Raw genomic sequence first — 22,666 nt, 5'->3', positions numbered from 1 at the left:
GTACTGTAAAACAAGCAGGCCTTGACCTTTAAGATCTGGGATGTATTTGTGACCCTGTTTTAGGACAGCAGAAAGATGGGAAATTGGAAAGAACTCCCTCTTTTTTTTTCTTGCTAACTATTCACTTAGATGTAAATGTTAATTAATTTCCAACTAAGTACCTGAATGCTTATGAGGAAGGCTTCCTATACAGAAAATGAGAGAGATCAGTACATAGGAAATCAAAATAGTTACAATCTCAACTACTTAACTCATTAGGCCTTTATATACAGCCACAAACAGAGGGCACTACTGCTATTTCAAAAACCTATCTCATGTATGTAGGGGATGATATAACTGCAGGTTCCACAAATACATTAAACAGAGTCCAAAAAAACAGTCTCAGTTTACAAGAATTTTTTTTTAAATTAATCAGATCACTTCTTTGGACAACCTTGGTACTGAAATGACAGGAGACTACCCTCAGCTTCAGGATGTCAGTTTGCATGGTGATATTACCTAGATCAAGACTACATTCGGATTTTAAAAAAATGTTGTGGATCTGATTTAGAGTTCAGATACATATTAGCATCAACTAGATGGCAAGGCTTTTGCAATCTTTGACTAAGTATATTTTTATGCACTTTACAGGTTTGGGTATGTTCTGGGAGTTCTGAAAACAATGGCATACTGAGTACATAGCATGAAACATTGTGGACAGCAGTCTATAGTAGGAGAACATTAAGTAGAGTGAATACAGAACTAAATGCTTTTGCTAATAGTCACAAATAAATGCCTTAACATCTATTGAAATACCTCTAAATGATGCACCTTTTAATTTTTGTTATGTAAGCATTGTACTTTATCTAAATGAGACATACCACTAAATAATGCTTACTAAAAGCCAATATCTGAACAGTATCAGAATGTAATCAGTGCTGTTCTATTTAATTTCCATCAACAACCCTTGGATGAAAAAAGAAACATAAGCTTATCAATGGCTGCCTATTGGCACAAAACTTTATGGCAAGATTTAAAAAATAAATTGTCCTTCAAATTCTCTTCCTGTATTTGATAATGAAGTGACTTTTTTGTTGGAGACACGAAACAGTGAAAAAGCTCATTGGCTTTTGGAGTAGAGCTCACAGCTTTAGAAAATACAGTATTTTGTTTAGATGTTGTATTTTAGACACTCCAATTTAATAATTTCAGAATACTGTAGTATTATGAGTTGAAAACTGCAATAAATGACAAAAAATTCTGACCTGCCTGTATAAATGTAGGCTTCTGTAAACACATACCATAGTTTGATAAACTAATTTGGTAGCCTCAAGACTTCAGCAGTTTGAACTCTGCTGAGTATGTCAACAATACAAAACAAATGTTGACTGTTATGAAGATTGCCACAAATTATATCAAGGGAGCCTAATTACTGATTACAAGTGGAACAGCTGTTTGTTTTCCTCTGTTTCATTGCTTATGTATATCCAGCCTCCTTCTCAGACCTAACGTGTTTGTGAAAGCAAAAATGCAGCCCTAGAAGATAGCGCCAATATTCCAACTGAAGCCTGGTTGAAGATTTGATTCCAATTCTTTGCAACTACATTTATATTGAAAGCCCTCTAATGCTTTTTTCTCTAAAGGATCAGGAAGACTCAAAGAGTTTATGTTTCTGCAGATCAGTGGTCCCTAACCACATGGACAGCTCTTGGATTGGTCTAAGAACATCACCACGAAGGGATAATAAGCTTTGCTAAGCCTGTCGCAGTTTTAAGGGAAGGGGAGACTGGAAGTGGGTGGGTGATATGTGGAACACTGAAAATTCTCTTAAAGTGAGTTTCTGCTACAGGATGATTGGGCATGATGGGTTTAGTCAAAGAACTAGAGAAACCTCATTAGACTTGAAATCTTGCTTAACACGAACATGCATATGCAGCATTATACAAACAGAGGTAATTTTCATACACTTGAATGATCAGATAAACACATGGCTCCAAAATACGTCCAATTCTGCAAAAACAGGTATCAGGAAATACCTAGCTGCAGCATCCTTAGCAAAGTAATTGTCCCTGGATCAGGAGACATGTTCTTGCTATGCTCAATTACACAGGGAAGCTACATGAATACATTTTTAAGGTAATAGGATCCTTTTATTTCCAGAAATGAATACCTTAATAAAGTACTGCTTTTATGTCTAGGCCTACTGAGAAATTAAGTAGGAAAGGAGGCCTTCATTTCCAATTATCAAAGCACAGAGTTTTCACAGCAACTACATATCTATCATCTTATTGAAGATTACATAAAATAAAAGACCCAATTTATTTCTTATTGTTCTGCAATACCTTTGTAAACAAGACTTCTTAGGTCTCATTATCTTTCCATTCAAAGCAAAGCAGAAAATAAAGTAGGGAAACAGAAGTCAGTGATAATCATGCAAGTCAGAAGATCACACTGGAGGTTTTGTTCCAGTCCTTTAGCACAAATCAGAGTGTGAATGTGGGGGGCTGTGGGTCGGAGACAAAGAGAACCACTCTCCCGATGTTCATGTGGCAAAAGAGAGAGTTTATTCTTCTGCCTTTCTTTATAATGGGCATTTGAAAAACCCAGTCTGGATAGCTCATTGGTCTGATCTTTTACATCCCCCAGACGCTGGACCAGTGATATGCTTGCAGCTTAGGAAGGAACATAATTGGTTGGAGTTCCTGACAGTCAACCCACGGGCTGCTTTATGGAGGTGGCTGGGGAGCTGAATCAATTTGCCCAATACAAGCCAGCTTGTACTGTGATACAATGTGGCAACAAAAGACCATGTTATTTCAGTTCTGACAAACCACTGGTTTGACACAGGAAAAAAGAAAGATATTCTAAGGAGGCTTTACCCTGGAGTGTGTCTAGAATGGCTGTCAGTGGAGAGGAATTCTACTGCAGATTTTGAAAACTGCTGTGTGACTGTGGGGCAACTTCTTAGCCTTCTTTGAAATAGCTACTTGAGATTTCTAGTTAAATGACTTAAATTTTCTTATGGAGTGTACTTTCCAAGCCAATATTGTCTAATAATTTGTTGGCTATTATTGGCAATATAGTAATATTGTCAAATAAAATAACAAGTCATTTTTAAAAAGGAAAAAATAAAAAATAACTGTTAAAACTCCCTTGACTGCTGTAAACTGACTATATATGACCATAAGATGGTGCTAGTGCTACTGCACTGGTAATGCACATGGCACTGGCAAAGCCACAAGTGAGGAGCATGAAGGTGCTACTGGGTAACAGTTTCCTTTTCTCATGACTTTTATGAACGGCATTTGCTGCAACAAGAACACATCAGTTCTTGCCCAAGTCTCTGTAACCACAGAACACCTTGTAGAAAGGGAGCTAAGAGTGGGAAAAGAAAGTAAAAGACATTTTGGCCTAATATATCTTATTCACAAAAAAACCCAACCAAAACCAGAGAGAGATCCAATTCTGAATAGACTCATTCTGTTTCCCCATTCTAATTAAAGATGCAACTGAAGAGTCCTGAATGTTCCCTCTGTGTTGCAATGGTGATCACACATGTTAGCTGGTACATTAACACTCATATATACATACATACTTACATGCATACACACCACACAGGTATTTGCTGTGTATTTTCAGCATCTCCCTAAACATTCCACGTGAGAACATGGCTGTATGGAGATCCTTGCAACTCTGCTCAGCTGGGAAAATTATCAAGATTAGCCAAAGACTCTACTGTGGATTCAAGGCATTTTTCACCTAGGTTTCAAGTTTCTTTTTCAAAGTAAAACCCCAATATTTTTTTCAAAGAATTTGATCTCTGGAAAAGTATATCATTTTCTTTAAAAATAATTTCATTATTCTACATTCTGAAAGTTACAGTTAAAAATCAGTAGGAGATAAAGGATTTATTTGCATTTAATTGCGCTGGAATTTGGCAAAAATACAAACAGTGTAAGACAAAGAGTCTGTCAGTAACCATAATTACAGGAGCTACAAAATGTTTTCAAATTAAGCTACTGTGCCTCTTTTTCCAGGGAAAAAGTCTATTAAATTTTTCTCACAGGTGCACTTCTACTTCAAAGTGTTTTTCAACAGCTCTCCCCTCCACTCCTTTCCCAGCTGAAAACTCCTCCATAGCTTATTTTGTTACATTTTTCAGCTCAGCTTTGTGAAGTCCTACCTGCACAGGACGCCCATCTTCTTGTCCTATCATGTTCCTCCAATCCTGCAGTGACTGCTGGAGGCTGTCCAGCCCAGTCTCCCAAAGCCTCACACCTCCTCCCATGTCCACAGTAACCAAACCTACTTTGCCCAGCGGTGCCAGCAGGGCATCAGCATCTGAGATTGTGGAGAGCCAAGATGTATATGGAGAGAGAGACTTTGACCTGAAAAACATGAATATCATTTTTTTTGAAGCTGCAATTAAAAGGGGGATGAGTATTTCTGTAGTTAAGGTGACAATTAAATGAAATTACATCCTCATTTCATGAGAGACTGTAACTCAGCCCTGTGGATCCAATATTTTGTCTGAAATTTTCCACCTACTGAAACTTGACATAACCAAAAGACACCTGACTGTATAAGAAGCAGTATAAAGGACAAGGCTGAAAGGCAACATATTGCCAAAACTACTGCTCTAGTTTAGATACACTGCATATCTAATCTATCAAAAAGTCGTCCATCTTTAGGAAAAAAACTGTTAAGAATATAAAAAATTTTTAAAGATGCTACTGAAAAATATTAAACTTAAATAGAAATAGAGAGAACATGATCCGAGCACTGAGGAAAATACACTTCCATCAACTTAGAGTAACACCTTTCTCTAGTGCTTTAATAAAATATTAAGACTTAAATACTCATTTAACAATGACACAGCTTTAAGTACAGAGAATTGTACCACTTTTTTAAACAGTCAGCTTGCTGACAAAAATTTACTGCTGAAAGACAGGGCCTAATAAGTATGGAATATGAAGGGAAATTTAGACAATGCAGGGAAGTATCTATACATTTTTCAGTACTGTTAATTACATGCATAAAGGACTTGGTAACCTGCACTAATGGCAAAATCAGTAATTTTCAAAAATATAAGAAGGAGCAACCCATATGCTTCTACCTATGACTGAAACCACCATGTAGTAACTCAGCTGAAAGAGTTATCTCAGCATTTGACTGGGCTAGCTTTGGCAGAAGGAAGAAAGGTTGTTAGAATTTAACAGAGAACTATTCATACATATATGAATGTTTTCATATATGATGAAAACTTACTTTACTCATCTGTTATTACTGGAATACATTTAAAAATCTGGACTTCTGCTTAGATCTGCCATACACAGCTTAAATTCTAATGCTAACTTAAGGGTCCTAATGTTGAAAAATAGCTTTGTAATTTCTGTTATTTCCTATAAAATCCTAAGTGAAAAATAAAGTGATTCCTTACTATTTTTATCATAATGTCTTTCATTTTTGAATGACTGTGTAAGATGTAGGCCAATGGACCAATTATAAATGGTGAAAGTGCAAAAATAATTCTCTATTAATTAGAATTTCCCCCAGATTATTAATGAACAAGGATGAATTTAAATGAGAAGTACTGTCAAAATCAGCAATATGCGAATAGAATTTTAAAAATATATAATATTTTTTATTTATAAAAATAAATTTATTCATGAGTTTTATACATGTGCTATTCAAATATGCAAAGTGGAGAGAGTGCCATTTAAAAAGGTTTATTATTACAGTAGAAAATGACAATTTGGGACTAAAATATATCTTTATTCAATAAAACATTTGCAAACACTGTCTACAGTTGTGAGAGACACATGTTAAAACCAAAGAGAAGCCACAGAATCTGGCTATTTTAATTTATCATATAAAATACTTGGGAATGTATACTTTCCAAAGGGAGAACCACAGAAAAGCTCAAGCTATTTTCAAAGTAACTTGATTCCCAGTTTCCTAACACCTGGCACTGGATCATTTTGCCTCTCTTTCTCTGATCCTAAAGATAGGGAAAAAGGAAAATAAAATAAAGAATGCAAACCATAAAGAAAGAAGGTTGAGAACAAAGTGGATGGAAGAGGGAGAAGGAACAAAGGGAATGAAAATCAGAAGATAAAGCTACCTTTCATATTTAGTAACTAATTGCTACATTTTCATCAGCATTACCTAGTAAAAACAGATAAATTATGTTGGCAAAAACATATGGCAATGTTTGTAGAATTTTACACTAGGTATGAATCAGTCTTACTTTCCACATCAAAAGAAATATTTGCTTATCATAAAGTAATAATTAGTCTTCTTCTAAGATGACAGTGCTCTAATCAATAAAATCAGTTACCCAGGAATTGCAATGTATTTGATTTTCTTTGAATTAAGATCTGTTACTTCCAAGTATCCAGCAGCTGGTGGAGGAGTGACATCTGAAAACAAACAAACATGTTATTTTCCAGCTGCATGATTAACTGGTTATTGCATTTGCATTTAGCAGATTAAATTGAAACATTTTATTATACAGTACCTGTCAGCAAATGATAAGCTTTCATATTCAATACAGGAATACAACTTGCAAAAAAAGGAATTGTTTTATTATTACGATAGTGAGTAATCAGACAGTCACAGTTACAAAAGAACAATGTATTTATACAGAAAATGTCAAAATTAGTCACAAATATAGCTCTGCTCACAAAAGCACTATTCAAGCATTACTGCAGTCCCTACCTTGCTGCTTTGATCTGTCACTGAAGATAATGTCAGTTGTATATCTGACTTTAATAGCATATTGAGGAACATTTCAAAACATTGTGTTTATGACTTCCACTTGAAAACTTCTCAATAGTACTAACCTACACACTGTCCCCTGAAATTGAACCACTCGTTGGAGGCAGATTCTCAGTATGTAATGATTTTGTAACTTTCAGGCCCTAGACTATCAAGCATTAAATATTCTGTTTATGGACAGTCTAATGAATACGGCTAATATATGGTCCTTCCCTCAGAAAGAAATTTGTGTGCCTACACTGGCTTTTGCCAGCCCCTGTGCCTGGCCCCAGAAGTGGCTTCCATTTAGGAGCTGACTTTGATCTGTTTAAAGTAAATTGATGCAGTTTTTCAGAAAAGAAACCACAAGACTGAATCACACTGCCCAGTATGGATACAAAATGTCATTGTCACAAGATGAAATCAAATGTAGATTTTCCTCCAAAACAATGTATCTCTCACCTCCGTGACCTGAAGGAGTCCAACCTTACCTGCAGAAGTGCTGATGCTTGCATAGAGCGCACACAGAAAAGACCAACATGATCAGCAGCATAAGGAGATCTAATATTCAAAGCAGCACACAGAATAACTCACAGCAGCACCTCATGCATATCCAATGTATTTATATATCCATAGTATACATGCCTACAGCAGCATGTCTATTGACTTTACTCATCTTCATAAAAATGGGAATATCACACACATCAGAAACAAGGGAAAAAGGTTTGGAAAAAGGCCAAAAAGTGGACCAAAAAGTGGACCAAAGACCACTTTTGCATTCCCCTAGATTTTGTTACTATTTTAAAATGTGCTCTCTCTCTTTTGTCAGTAATGAAGAGTAAGATAAACATTAAAAATTTTGATGAAGATCTAGAACAAGGGCAGATACTGAACTAGAAAGGGTAGAACTGTGAGATAAGAATTAAAAATTAAGTTAATAAATTAGAGAAAGAACACAAATCAAACAAATTAAAGACAATAAAAAGACAAAGGATTGCAGAGTAGGAAGCTGACAAAAAGGCAATCAAATGTTTAAGTGCTACACAAGAACTGCTGGCTAGGCCCCAGAACTGCAGTCAAGAATCTTGACGATGAAATGTGAACATTAGACATGAACAAGTGCAGTTTCTTCTTCTTTTGCCAAAGCCTGACGGAGAAGAAGAGCTATGCACAGCTCCAGACATGAAGCTTTAAGGAAAACAGACACAATGTTCAGATCTGGGCTCCTCAGTACAAGGGACGTGAAGCTCCTGGAGCAGGTCCAGCGGAGGGCTACAAAGACGATGAGGAGATTGGAGCAACTCTCTTAAGAGAAAAGGCTGAGGGACTGAGGCCTGCTCAGCCTCAAGAAAAGAAAACTGAGAAGGGACCTCAATAATGGCTGTCAGTCTCTAAGGGAGGGTGTTAGAGAATGGACCAGGCTCTGCTCTCTGGTGCCAAGGACAAGAGTCAACAGACAAAAAATTATGCACCTGAACATGAGAAAAACTTCTTTACTGTGATAGTGACCGAGCACTGGAACTGGATGCCCAGAGAGATTGTAGGGTTTCCTTCCCTGGAGAGGAATTGTTTTGACCCAATCATGAGTAACATACTCCAGAGGACCCTGCTGAGCAGGGAGATTGGATCAGATGACCTTAAGCTGTCCCTTCCAACCTTACCTATTCCATCGTTCTGTGACACGATGTAGCCCTGAGGATGACAAAGTGGTCAGAACAGATGGGTTATAAGGACAAATGCAAAGATTTTTTTTCTTGTCTAAACAGAGGGTTTTAAAAAAAACCACATCCAATCCTATTGAGAAGATTGCTATAAAGAGTGATATTATCATGAGTGAGTGAAGGTGACATGAAGTATTCAGTTTTGTTTAGAGAAAGAAAAGATGAATACCATGAAAAGCTTTTCTTATACAAGGAGAACGAAGCAATGCAATAGGACAATTGTTTGACAAACCTCAGTTAAGAAGAGAGTACACGTGTTATCCTGTCCCTATAAACAGGTGAACCAGATGATGTGTCAGGGCTATTTTGGTGACATTGTGTTACCCTACATGTTCCAGTTACTGTCATACTCAAAAAGATACAAACTCAGTAATAGGGTGTTGGTTTATGTTCATCTATAGAAAGTGCTGAGAATCCAAGTAAATATTTGATCTCAAGTAGTTCCTCGTCTTTACAGTCTTGTTTTTAGAATAAACATTAATTCTTCTCTGCTGCATTTTGCCATGATCTCTTGTCTGAGTTTATATTTTGTGTCCATACATCTATTTGTCAGTCATTGGGGAAATTATTACTTGTTATTTCTTTTCAAAAGTAACTATCATTTGGTTTACAATTCCAATAAAACATACAGACAAATATTTCTTTGCTTATTGTTCCTGGAACAGCTTCACTAATACATACTGGAGCATGCTAGAGTTTGGCTGAGTACTTTGAATTATTAATAGAAATGGAAGGCTGTATGCCAGAACTGACCAGTTGTCCAAGAAGATGAGAAAGAAAATCTGATAGATATGGAAACAAAATCAAAAATATAAAGCAACTTCTCTAAGGCAGCAGAAGACAATAGTGCAAGAACTTCAAGGAACAGACACATCCTTGATTTCATGTAGCAGGATGCCTTCGCTTCCCTTTACCGTCTCCCAGGGAAGGATACAACTTTCATAGGTAAGTAACTACAGGTTTCCAATACAGAAACAATGGAGCACAATGAGGAATAAAGCAGCACTGAATTTCAAGGGACCAAGACTGTTAAGCAGGAATTGGTAGCAGGTAATGTGTATTCAATCAAATACTCTGTCAATCAGTGAGACTGAGAGGCAAACTCCAAAAGAAGCAACAGTCCAGCAAAGAAGGTTGCAAAACCAGAATCTCAAATGGAGATTATAAGGGCTATGACCTTATTATTTCACTTTCCAAGTAAGCATAAAGACACATGCTGCTCTTTTCCTGTCTTCCCTTTTTCACTCGGAAATATTTATGATTTGTGCCATAACAAGGGCAGTACTAGGCCCCTCTAATCTAATCTAGTATCTTGTCTCCAAGAGTAGCTAGGTGCTTGAAATGTGTAAGAGCAGACAAGTGCACATGCTATTTTCCTCAAGCCACCAACCAGTTCCAACCTTGGGGCTTCTTAAACTGAATGTGCTGTCTGTGTTTTGATATCTATGTATTTAGTTAACTTTCCAAGAGTTTGTCCAGTTTTCTTTTGGAAAAAGAAACATTCACAATATCCTTTGGGAAGTGGTTTCACAGGTTACTACTCTATGAAGAACTATGTCTTGTTTGTTCCGATGAAGTTCCTAACAGCTTCATTAGCTGCTCCCTAACCCTGGTACTGAGTGCAAAACTGTTGGTTTTTTCCACATCTCCATGCCATACATGTTTTTGTAGAACTCTACCATATGTCCCTCTCCTGATCTTGTCTTCACATGTTGGAGGATTGGCCAATGCAATCTTGCTCATTCTTCTTGTCTTTTTCTGAACTTATCCCAGTTCAGCCTTCTCCTACCTACAGAGAGATGACCAGAACTGAACACTGTTAAGGACGTGTGGATTTGTACAACAGCACAGAGAGGTTCTCTTCTTTTTTCTGTTTCTTCCCTAGTAATTCTTAACATTTCATTTGATTTTTTTCAAGTGCTACTGAGTTTTGAACTGCTATCTTAATGAAACCATCTATCGTGACAGCAAAATAATGCTTGTAAGATGTTCTCATAATCCCCATTTTTTTTGATGTAAAATTAGGAATTTTTCTTCCTCTACATATTCATCTATACTGAATTTCATCTGTTATTTCTATTGCATTCAGAATTGTAGTCCTTCTCATAATTCTCCATGGTAAATCCTTCGTACTATGAATAATAACCACTATCATCAGTACTGTCACCTCAGTGTTAAATAATTTTTCAATTTTTTTCATGACATGCTGAGTAGCACAGGTCGCCACAGGATTTGTCTCATAGCTCCTCCTCCACTAGAAAATCCAGCCACTAACTGATAAATGGAAATGTCTTGAAAAAGTCCTGAAAAAGGCTATGAAACAGAAAACCTAGAATTTTACTCAGGTCCTATTTAATTGAATAAGTAAGGTTAGACTAAATTTAACTGAATCATGTTTAATGCTTGCAATTAAAACATCATTCAGAAAAGAAAAATCAATGATAATGATCTTCAAGGCATGAAATCTTTCAACTTAAATGGCCATAAAGCACTGTGTAAACCTCATACAATTTTCTATACATTTAAAGCTATCAATTCCTATTCATAAACATATTTCATCACAGCTGAGAAAAAAATTAAACTGCTTGGTCAGACAGAAGTCAATTCTCAGACTGATAATATGCTCAGGTTACTGGTATCCTGGATTCATGAATAATGTCCCCTGGTTTTTAATCACAATAAACTGGCAATACAAGGTGTTGTATAGCAGAGCAACTTAAAGGCTTTTAGAAATAAAAGATCTTTTAGATCTTTTTCAAGATCTCAATTTAGGTATTATTTGGAAGCACTGAGGGAAGATACCTCTCTCACTCCCAAATTAGTAAACTAATTTTAAGAAAAAGCTCAGAAGATTTATCTTCTAAATCAACTTCTTCTGATTCAGATTTATTTTTTCTGTGAAAACCTGAAAAAGTGACCCAGTGTGACCATTCTGCATTTTATAAAGTATGAGAAGATTACAGCCTGAAGTTGTATAATTAGTTCCAAGATTCTAACTCCAACTGATTTTATTAACTTTAATCTTTTTAAGAGGTAATCTTTCCTTCAGTTACAAAAGGAGGTAACTTAAGTTTTCTACCTTGTTAATATCCTTGACTTGGCTTCTTTAGTCAAGTAAATGTTTTATCCTCTTGGTAATAAATAAAAGGGTTTCTCTACATAGGGAAATTGATCTGTGTTAAATGAGGACAGGCAGATTAGATCATTCATTCTGTTTGAGTTAATTTGGAATAAAATGTTTAGTCTGGGTCAGAGAGTTTACACAGGGACTAAATCAGGAATAGCTTCTTCTGCTGATGAAATCAAGCCATTCTAGCATATACAAATATTTTGGGCATTTTCTTTTTTGATAGTAAACTTTGGAGATTCCTAAAGGTAATTAATGCAAAACTCACAAATGCTGTTATTTAGTACTAATTGGTGTATTCTCAGTTATTGGCTGAAGAAGCTAAAGTTATAATGACAACAGAAGGCTTGGCATGGCAGCACAAAAATGTGTGAAGATCCGTAGTCTACACCTGCTTTATTAGTGTCAGAAGGAAGGATGGTTTTGCTGCATGTGAATGGTGTTCATGCAAGATTCTCATGGACAGGAGAAGAACTAAACAGTCTGAGTCTCTTCAGCTTGGAGAGAAGGCAGGAGTGACTGAAGCTTGCCCAGTCATGAAGGTGATGGTTAAGGTGAATGCAGAACTGTTACTCACTGAAGCCTGCAATGCTAGAATAAGGGGCACCTGATAAACCTGATAAGAGATCAGATGATCACAAAAAATGATGAACTTTTTCCCAAAAGGTAAAAGTTTGCTGTGGAGATGCACAGGTTCAGAGAGGCGCCAGATAAGCTTGTGGACAACAGGTCCATAAAATGAGATTTAAAGCCTGAGGCAGGGATGTCCTCTGCAACATTCCCAGCAAAACAAGTGCAAATATTTGTATGAGAAAGCATGAAGAGAAAGACAAAGAAGTAGACAGGCTCACATGCATTCCCAAAATAACCTCTCCTATTGTCCCTGCTGGGGATGGAATTCTGAGTTAGTCATATAACAAGTTTATCACTACATCTCTGTGTGATACTGAGCAGAAGCTGGAAATATTGGTGAAGGCCCATTGCTGAACTGGATTGATCATCTTCTGTTACTGGGCTTCTTCTGCAGACAGAGAGAAATCCCATCTACCGAGATATCCACAGTGTAGACACCCTGTTAATTCCTCAGAAGTATAATTCAGCATGCTAATAAGATTCAAATTAATTTTAGAACTAAGTGCAACTACATTCCTTTCTTCTCAAATGCTTGCCCTGTGACTATTAAGGAACATTCTGGAAAAATTAATGAGTGATAGCAGATTACAAAACAAAAAACAAGCGTGTTGCAGCACAGGTACATGAACCTCTTACCTTTTGGGTAAATGTCTTTCAGGGGCACATCTCCAGGCGCTAAAATTCGGACTATTTGATTAGAAGCCAATAAAGTAACACAGTTGGTTTGTTTTGCAGTTCCTGTTTTCCTCTGGGCTCCATAATAAAGTGGATCAGAAGGAGAAGCACGTTTGTGACTCAGAGAGGAGTTTCTCTTCCAGCTATACACTTCACTGGGAGACTGCAAAAGAGAAGGTGTCTACTGAAGAAAACATCCCTATTATTGAATCTAAGAACAAACACTTCTTGATAAGTTACACTTATTTAATTTCCAATCAAATGTGGCTATTGTGGTTACTTCTTATGCTACCACATGACAAGGAATGACCTGGATTATTTTGTCATCAAAAACTCCTACAGGGGGGAAAACCAACAAACCATCTACATGAGTTTTAAGCATCAAGATAGTCTGAAGATCTGAAGTTGAATTGACATTTTTTTTACTTGAACCAGGAACAGAAAGCATTGAAATAACCTGATTTGGAATCAAACTATGTAAAAAACCTATTAGGTTTCCACTAATATATATAAATGCAAATAGATATTCCAGTATTTCATTAAAAGATAAGCAATAAGGCTGGGACTTAGCTCCAGGTTCAGAGATTGAAGTGTAGGTCTCTACATGAAAGCCAGTGGCTTCACCTCCCACTATGGTTGAAAGAGTCTGGTGGAAAAATCATCTCCAAGGTCTCAGTGTTTGGTCAACTGAGCACTGCTATTACAAATAAGAGCCCAGATACCTTGTTCACACTAAACACCTACACCACCAGCACTGAACACTGAATCTGAAGTTTTGCCCCATCACTCTTACATTAACCCTTAGCACTCCCTCTTTGAAATTCACATGGATATCTAAAACTATGAATGAGGAAAGGTGGTACCACATTCTAAATCAGGCAGAGCCAAAAATGCTTCACCACTAACATTGGTGTTTTAGTATGGAAGTGTGCAGCTTCTTTAGTACTCCCTCCTCTAGACCACCTCACTTTTCCAGCAAAAAAATCACATCTACTGTAAGTAATAAGAACAGCTTGAATAAACCATCTGATAATATAAAAACAAACCAAGGAAAAATCAAAAGCTAATTGCAAAGACAGTCTTATTGACAAAAACATATTTTTGAATATATTTGGATTGCAATGAATTTTCTTCTGTCATTAGGCTTATTCATGTCTGTTAACAGTTACACTTTATAATTTGCCCCAATTTAAAACACAAACATGACATACAATTATTTATTCCATAATCACTACCCTTTTTATGTACCATTAGGTGGCAAATATTAAAAAAGTCCAAAGAACTAAACACACTTCTTGTATTTTCCCTGAGTTTGCTTTTACTCTTTGCAACAGCCCTAGTCATTAGACTGCTAAGTTTCACTTTCTTTTCTGCTCCTTTTCTAACTGTGTCATGGCAGTGAGCACACTTACATGTAGTATTTACACATAGCTACATTATTCAGTAGTGAAGAGGCTTTATAGCTTTGCTATAATTTTCTGCATTGTTTTTTTCTTTTTCCTTAATCTAGTCTTGCTACCTGCTGCACACTGGGCAAGAAGTTCACACTGAACAGTTGAAAATAATATAGATATCCTTTTTGCTCAGAGGTTATGCTTAATTAAAAAATTGTAAAAAGACATGATTTAGAAAATATTACTCTAGCCAGCACCGTTCAGAGCTTACTAAAAATGCATTTTGTCCGTGCTAGACATTGTATTGTCCCATTTCTTATTACCTAAAAAACCACCTATATTCCTCTAGATTAGACTACCATAACAAATGGTGTACACTACATGAATTTCTCCCTTGCTGTCATTCCCTTATTTTTTCAAATCATTTGGTAAACAGGTACTTAACGGGTTGCAGAAAAAATGAGACTGTATTATTTCATTGTACAATAATGCAGAGCATTTACCAAGAGGTCTGGGAAACCAATGACAATAGTAGCATAATTATGCTCATCTGAGAAGATCCTGTTGGGGGAGCTGATCTTTTGTCCCACAGCTGCACTGAGGTTTTCTGAAGATAGCTGGTCAGTTGAAACTGCATGAGGCACACACAATTCTGACACTAAACAGGAAAATTCAACAAAATGAAAGTCATTAAACCCAGATGTGCAATAGGAAATGATATTAACTGTAAGAGTGCTGAGCACTGAACATTGGCTATTACTTTGATCATAAAATTACTAAAAAGCAGAAGATCTGATTATACTATACTATAACACAGAGGAGAAGGAAATAATCCTATTTTTGTAAAGTCAAGTACTTAAAATCAGGAAATACTAGCTTTATAGTTGCTTATACCACTTAATTTTGCTCTCTGCTGTACAAATGAGGCAGGAAGCCTATGGAATAGAACAAAACAGTATGTATTCTCATTGAAAATTGTTATAACACAAATGCACCAGAAGACAAAACATAGGTTTGCACAGGTAAGTGTAAATGTGACATTTCTTGGTGACTCTCTTGCTGTCTTTGTAATTTAAATAATGTTATTTGTAATTTTTTTCAAATAACAGAATATTAATAGAATATTCAAATAAAAGAAATATTAATTCAATATTTCTGTTGAATAATGGTTTTGTTTCCTTTGTCTTTACGCTAAGAAAAGCTGAATTTTATTCTGTGCATCTGTGAAAGCCCTTAACCTTGCCTCAAATTACCAACACAGTCCTACAGAACCTGCTATCTTTAGTTCTGCACTGTTTCCACTTTGATGAGCACAAGACTATCTTGTTTACATGGCAGTGGGAGAAATCTTTCCTCCCTCAAAGGATAAATGGTCTGGATCAGCATAAACCGACACTGGTCTACCTTTTTTTAGCTCTCCTGCCACAGATTCTGCCTCAAAGAAAAAGAACAGACTGAAGATGCTACATTTGGGGTTTGCTGGATGATTTGGAAAAAGGTGGACAGGGGATATGATAACATTTCAGATTGGAAGAGAAGAAACAAGATAACAAAGCATAAAAATAGCACAGAAAGCATGCAGCAATAAACTGCCCACAAACGGTTTGAGACTGGAAATTATAATAACATTTATATCCATCTGAGGAATGATACTCCAGAATGGTTTCTAAATAAGGTAGTAAGAGGAAGGAAACTACTGTGCTCTGATAGCACTTGATAAGCTGGTAGAGTAAACTGTACAAGAGTTAAAAAGGATTCTGGATATTTAGGCTATGGTTAGTTTTTGGCATCCACCTGGTTGCTGTTTATGTAAATGAAGCTCTTTTATTTGTCAATAACGTTTGTATCATGTTTACACTGTGCTAATCTCATTTTTCTTATTTATGCTAGCCACAAGAACCAGAACAAAACTTGTTCCTTCTTTACGAGACATTGAGTGGTTTCTCTGTTTGTTTCCTCTGTCTCTCTGATATGTAATAACCAAAACCTATGAACCTATGTTAGATGGGATGCACATATACTTCCAGTCTTATTAAATCAAGCACTCTAAAGATTTTGTGTACCATGCTCAAATGTTCAGGGTGGAAAATGTTAACAGATTTGAAGACAGACAGATCTTACCAGACAGAATGATGATCATTGCAGATTTCTGCCTTACTGTGTAACTAAGACATGCCTCAGTGCCTAGCACCATCTGGGAGTTTTACTGATCAAATTCTCCCTATCTTTTAACACAGGTGTGACGGCCCCAATGGCCTCCTGCATACAGAACCACAGAAACTATGACTTCTGCTCTGTTTTAACAGTAGGTGGTTTGTATTTTTCTAAGGGTTGGGAAGTGTTTTCTACCTCATCTGAGTGTGAGCAGCAGACCTACAACAGTCTACAGCCTGGAATCATTAGTTTATTTGTTCCCTTCTTTTCCAGTTCTAATACCTGCCTAGTCATCTTTCTTCCTTTTCTATTCAATGTGCTTGTCTGTTTGCTGAAAGTCCATGACTGAAGGTCTTGAATGCTCGAATGAAACAATGAAAATGCTTTATTCAAACCACTTGAAGTTTGAGTATGGAGTGCGCCATGCCTTGAGAAAAGCTGTTATTATTAACCAAACATGATAAGGGGGCAAAAACAGGAGAGATGGTTACTCAGACCTTTAAAGAGTCTTGTTTGTGCAGCTGCAAAACAGAAATTACAAAAAGAACAAAAAAAAGGAATTAGCAAAGCTTGCATTCAGTACCTGTTGTTAAGCCAAATCCCATGTCAGCTGGCTCTTCACTCAATGCATGCAGCTGGCAAACCTCACTGCCTTGAGCCTCCGTATGGGCATGCTTGGTTAAAAGAAATTTCCTGTGAAAGATACACATTTATAATAATTCCCGATTAAACTTGTCACTCTAAACAAGGACTTCTATCTTCACTGAGATACTGAAACACTGAAAACATTCTCCATTTATACAAACAAGGTTATCAACACCTTTTGCTAAAACCAAATATAATTTCCCAAACATGTGTGAGATAGGAAAGGGTAAGCCAGCAAATAGCAGATTTGTCTTCTGGCAACTATTTACATACTTTCATTTGCTGTGCATTTATAAAAATGAGACAGCAGAGTAATGTTTCTTTCATGTGACCATGAAAGTAAAGGAAGCAGGCACTAACTCTGGACTACATGCCTGTATTTCCAGAGATAGGTCCACCAACATTCTCATTTCTAACGGTCAATATCACCTTAGTAAAATTAATACTACCACATATATGATAGCTAGACTTTCAGAGGCTGGAATATCCTCTTCATTTCCTACCATAAAGTCTATTTGCATTTTCACCACAGCAAATCTGCATCTTAAACACCAACTTTTTAAGCCCAGCCAGTTTCAAAACAGAAAAAAACAAGTTTGAGACCAGAAGTGAAACTCCTGAACACAAATGAGACACAAACAAGAAATAATGCCATCGAGAAAACTAGGCTGAACTAACTTATTTGTTTCATTTTCCACCAAGAGCCACCGGTCTTCAGCCACAAGGAAAACAGATTTCAGACTGATTGGAAGTGAGATGGTGTGAGTTTGACCCTCCAATACATCCAGTACAATAAGGTGGTTTCTATAAAATTGGAAGCCAAGAAAAGAATAATCAGTTAGGTATATACACAAGGAGATCTGATTTAAATCAATTTAATATAAGGATATAATTTACTCTTACCCTGTTTCTTTGTAGAACACCAGCCAGTTTTTGTGTGAAAACTCTCGGCACATTTTGTAGTTGCTCTGTATAAACATACATCATCGGACAATCAGTGTTAGATTTGTCCCAGTGAGTCTCCCTGACTCCTCTGAAAGTGTAGTAGTTTTTTTTCATTTATTTAGAAGAATCCACAGCTTTAATTACCTCTCAAAATGCTATCTAGCTTGCCTTGTTCCAAGTCATAAATTGTATCATAATTGCGTTCATTATGTTGGACATAATTCATTGTAACAAAATGTTCCATTACTTCCAGTTCTAGCCCTAGAAAGGGATATTTTAAAGACACGTATCTTCACAAAATTTATTTTTATTTTTTATGTCACTAGTCCATAACAATGCTATTTTATGTGTAAGACATTTACACATACCTAAGAGTAAACAATTGAATAAATGCTTGGGCTGTAAAACCAGGAAAAACTTAATGATCCTGTTTTTCCAATACTGACATTTGATTTCAAAAAAACTTAGTATAATAGGGGCAGGTGTTATTCCTCACCTTCTCTTCCTTGTTGTTCCACCAAGATGTTCTCTTAGGAGAGTCCTGAGCATCTGGTGAGAGCAAAAGTCGGCGAAGGGCACCATTGCTTGTATCCAGCAACAACACAACATTGCTCTGAAAATGAAAAGCAGATCCATGTTCATCTCAGGCTTGTTTAAGAGACTGCAACAAATCTATCTGCAGCACTTTTGGAATTTGAGCCACTTATGGCCTATTGAAAAGATGATTAAGATTTTGTTGCAAAACATAAGCTGGATTTTCTTGGTTCATTTCGAAGTTCATAGAGAAACTGAAGAGGTTAAGTACATGCAAGGGCTGGAATGATACTACAGTTTTTCCAGAGCATTTTATCTATACATCTCACATTCACTTCTGCATAACATCTAGAAACTGGATTAGTATGGCTTACATGTCTAAGATCAGCTACAGATAAGAGACATACCAATTAGTTCTGTCAAGTCATTAAAATACCTCATTTCAGTTTTTATGTTTTCTTACCATTTTTCTCTTGTACCTATTACTTAAGTCCCACTGAAGGTGACAAACTGGTGAAAGAAGAAATGGCTTAGTACTTTCTCTCCAAGTTCGTACTTCTGATACTGTGGAGCCTGTGGATATTAAATATCCTAGGGTGTGACAATCCTTCTGTGACCTGCTCTCTCTGACAGCTTATAGTGTCAGAGGTAGGACAGCTGTTGGAGGACAGCAGGATGATTCAAAAGGATGGAGACCAGAAGCAGATGGGATGGTGCAAATCTCCGTCACGTGAAAAATGGTGCGCTAAATTTTGAACTTCAGATTTCTCATTTGTTACTTGATGCCTAAGGGTCATACATGCTATTAAATGATGGGGGCTTTTTAAACATTTCTTTTTACAATGTGCTATAGCTGCTCCGAATGTGCTTAACTAAGAATTCAAGACAATAAGCGTTCAGGGCCAGCCTTTAACTGCATCAAATGAAATTCAAAAGGTACAAATGAATAAGTTAATTAAGCCTTGGGCTCAATTTTTTGTTTGCCATTCAAGGAAACGTTCACTTCTGCAAGGACATTAGGTTCTGCAAGGACTTACTAAAAGTAAACTGCCTACGTACAACATGTGCAATAACGCACAATAGACGTTAAGGAAGTAAAACGTAAATTCCCACGAATTCCCCTAAATAAAACAAATATGAACAATCTGAGTCACAGCAGTTTTGTTCTCTTTGGGTACTCTTCATACTTTCACTGGAAATATTTGTGAGAGTTAGCTTTAATAATGACAGTAATTTGAAGCTAAATATGGTAAAGTATTTGAAATATTATCATGTTATTTGGAGCATTTGGGAATTTCAGTTCAAGTTCAATATTTCTAAAAAAAGAAGCTTGCTTATGTATTACAAACTAAAATTATAGAAATGTGATTCAGGAAAAAAATAGGACATTTGCTTGGGATTTTGATTTTCTGCCATATTTCATTTATACAATTCTGAAAAAGCATCAGCCTTCCACGTGAGATAAAGAACACATATGAATCAATAACACTCTTCCACTTAGTGTTAAATTTATGAAAGCAGTTGGTAGTATAAAAAGCTTCTCTACTCCACCCCTTTTGATGTTAATGGCTTCCTTCTGTGCTAAGTGACTGATGTATATTCTGTCTGTGTTTAAGAATAGATTTTTGCGTCACTTGTGAACACATCCAAGAGCAGCTCTGGCAACTCTTCAAGTGGGCTGGGAGAAGACGTTGGTGTGCAATTCTGCTCTGTTTGTTCTTGACTGGGAGAAAAGTAACCTTTGGGTGACCTCCCGACCCCAGTGTCTGGAATTCCAAACTCTGGACAGATGCAATAACCAATCTTGTGAAGTGGTGTGCCTTTATTTTTAGTTACTGCAAAGTTTCCCTTTCCTTAGTGCTGTTTTTATTTCAGCCAGCATTTTCCTCTAAAAAGTTCTTAAACCAAACAGGAATGTGATTTCATTTTGCTGATATGGGAAGTTGTTCCTTATGGTTTTGCAGAGAGAGGGTAGAGCTTGGGGAAGTTTCAGAGTGGCACAGTGCAAATAACTCAGTTTAATGTTCTTGTATTCTTCTCCCTAAACTCACTGTCAGTTTTGATCTGTTCTGCCCTCAATGCTCATGTCCTCAGCAAGCAAACTTGCATATATGGTCTGCTTCAGACTGAGGCTGATCCTTAGCTTAGCAGGGATCCTTAGCTTAGCAGCTTAGCATACATCCTCTCGCCTCCTGTTCCACCTTTTCTATTAGAGCTACTCAAGGATCCCTTGAGTGATAGAAACATTACAACCCTGACACTGTAAATCATAGGAACAGATACAAACATCAACACACTGTTCCTCAGGTTCAGTTGGAAAAAGTCTGTGCAAAAATTTATGGCTTGGGGCACAAACCATCACATCTTCAGAGGCAGGGAAATATTTACAAGTATATTAGTGGTGCTCTAATTAATGCTAGTGGTGTCTTTCAGATGATTTGGGAGACTGCATTCGATATTTCAGTGAAATGAGAACAAGGAGTGGCATAAGCTTTGTGCTTATAGAAAATAAGCCTTCTCCCATTCTACAGAAGGTGAACACATTTCTATATAAGCAGACCTTTACTATGATGTGTACTCATAGAAAAGGAAAGTCTTATATAATATGAAAAAAAGAACCAGTTTTTGAAGAAAATCACTCTTTGTTCTGAAGACATTTTTCAGAATATCATGGGGACTAGAGGTCACAGAAGTTACTATGCTACTGGTACTTTCATATTCAGATCCTCATTTGTGCTACAGGCCAGATCACAAACTGTTAAAAGAAGTCTTTTAAAAAATGGATGCCATCTCCTACATGTGAGTGAGGTGAGTGAGGTGGATCTCTGCGTCAGTTTCTGTGCCACAGACTCTCTCACTCCCTTGCTATCAGAGAGCTTTGACAGAACTGCAGCAGCACGTGGGACGGGAAAAGCATTTCCTTCCCCCCCACCCCACTTCCTGACCAAGAAAGATAAAAGCAGAGTTAAAGGATGCCAACAGGACACTGCCTGAACAAAGCTTGTTGCGCTCCCTGAGGCAGCCTGTTGGTTACTCTGTTTGTCCAGTTGTGGCCTTTCAACACAGTAAAGTGCTTGTAAAAAAATCCTGGAAGTGTGCTGTTAATTTATGAGCAAATCAATTCTCTATGTGCAGTTTGCTCCTAAAGCCCCATATAAAATCATGCATAAAAGTTATCAGAACTCTTTTCTGTCTGTACTTGTTCTCCTTCTGAGCAGTAGATGTGAGAGATGCAGAAAGAAAAGTGCATACAGAGGGCACAAAGCTCTAGCAGGAAATAAGAGTAGGCCCTGAAGTACTTGTGGGGAGGACAGATGGCAGAGGCATTGCTGCTTTGAAAAGATGAATGCAATTCCCATCTTACAAAGTTACTTGAGATTTCTGCAGAGTCCTTTCAAAGTCTATGAGTTTATTCTGAACAAAAAGATAGAGTCAAAAAAGCTTGCACTGAGACCAATGGCCACCATGAGAAATAAAATCACCTACCCTTTCTTCCAAGAAGATGTAAATGTGGCTTAAAATCAGATAAATCTCCCACTTGTGCCATTAAGTTAAATCCCTGAGGAGTTTACTTTCAGTAAATTTTTATTTAAAAGGACAGGAAGAAATGGTGATTTTTCATTTTATTTTACTGGAGGGCTCTACTGAATCTAGATGGATGTTATCTGGGAACAAGATAAAACCCACAAGCTTATTTGAAGAGCCACAATATAATAATTTCATCTTTTCCAATAACATTATCATCCATTTAAAATCATTCTTTTTTATAACTTATTCAGAAACATTAATCTCCAAAGACCTTTATTAAAAGAAAAAGATTGAAAAAGCCGCTTTTGGTACTGTCTAATTAATGGATGATATTGATTATTATGAAATAGCAGCTGTCAAGCGGCCACTTTATTTAATAGATGCAAGTTATTTTTTTTACAAATATTGTTAATACTTCTTAGTCTTTCTGCAACTAAACACAGATGAATCTCTAAAGCATTAGAGATTAGCATGTTATTTATACTATTTGTTTTTCTTGTTTTGTTTGATGCACCATGGCACAACTAGCTAACTCCTGTAGCCTTGCTCAAAATGCAGATGTGCCACTAACC

The 22,666-nt window shown here is 36.7% G+C and overlaps 1 protein-coding gene across 1 annotated transcript in view; it reads right to left on the bottom strand.

The window, feature by feature from the left end:
* Positions 1 to 22,666, bottom strand: part of VWA8 (von Willebrand factor A domain containing 8) — a 182,787-nt gene that overhangs the window by 35,274 nt on the left and 124,847 nt on the right. The window contains exons 30-37 of the mRNA XM_054271880.1: positions 18,529 to 18,645; positions 17,991 to 18,055; positions 17,766 to 17,891; positions 17,026 to 17,135; positions 14,792 to 14,946; positions 12,856 to 13,057; positions 6,320 to 6,401; positions 4,163 to 4,367 (exon numbers count right to left, since the gene is read on the bottom strand). Coding sequence (XP_054127855.1) covers positions 4,163 to 4,367; positions 6,320 to 6,401; positions 12,856 to 13,057; positions 14,792 to 14,946; positions 17,026 to 17,135; positions 17,766 to 17,891; positions 17,991 to 18,055; positions 18,529 to 18,645 — 1,062 coding nt within the window. The remainder of the gene's footprint in view (positions 1 to 4,162; positions 4,368 to 6,319; positions 6,402 to 12,855; positions 13,058 to 14,791; positions 14,947 to 17,025; positions 17,136 to 17,765; positions 17,892 to 17,990; positions 18,056 to 18,528; positions 18,646 to 22,666) is intronic.

Source organism: Melozone crissalis, unplaced genomic scaffold, assembly GCF_028551555.1.
Source record: "Melozone crissalis strain CALT ecotype California unplaced genomic scaffold, PUWL_Pcris_2 ptg000013l_1, whole genome shotgun sequence".
Lineage (NCBI taxonomy): Eukaryota > Metazoa > Chordata > Aves > Passeriformes > Passerellidae > Melozone > Melozone crissalis.
This window is presented reverse-complemented; position numbering and strand designations above follow the sequence as displayed.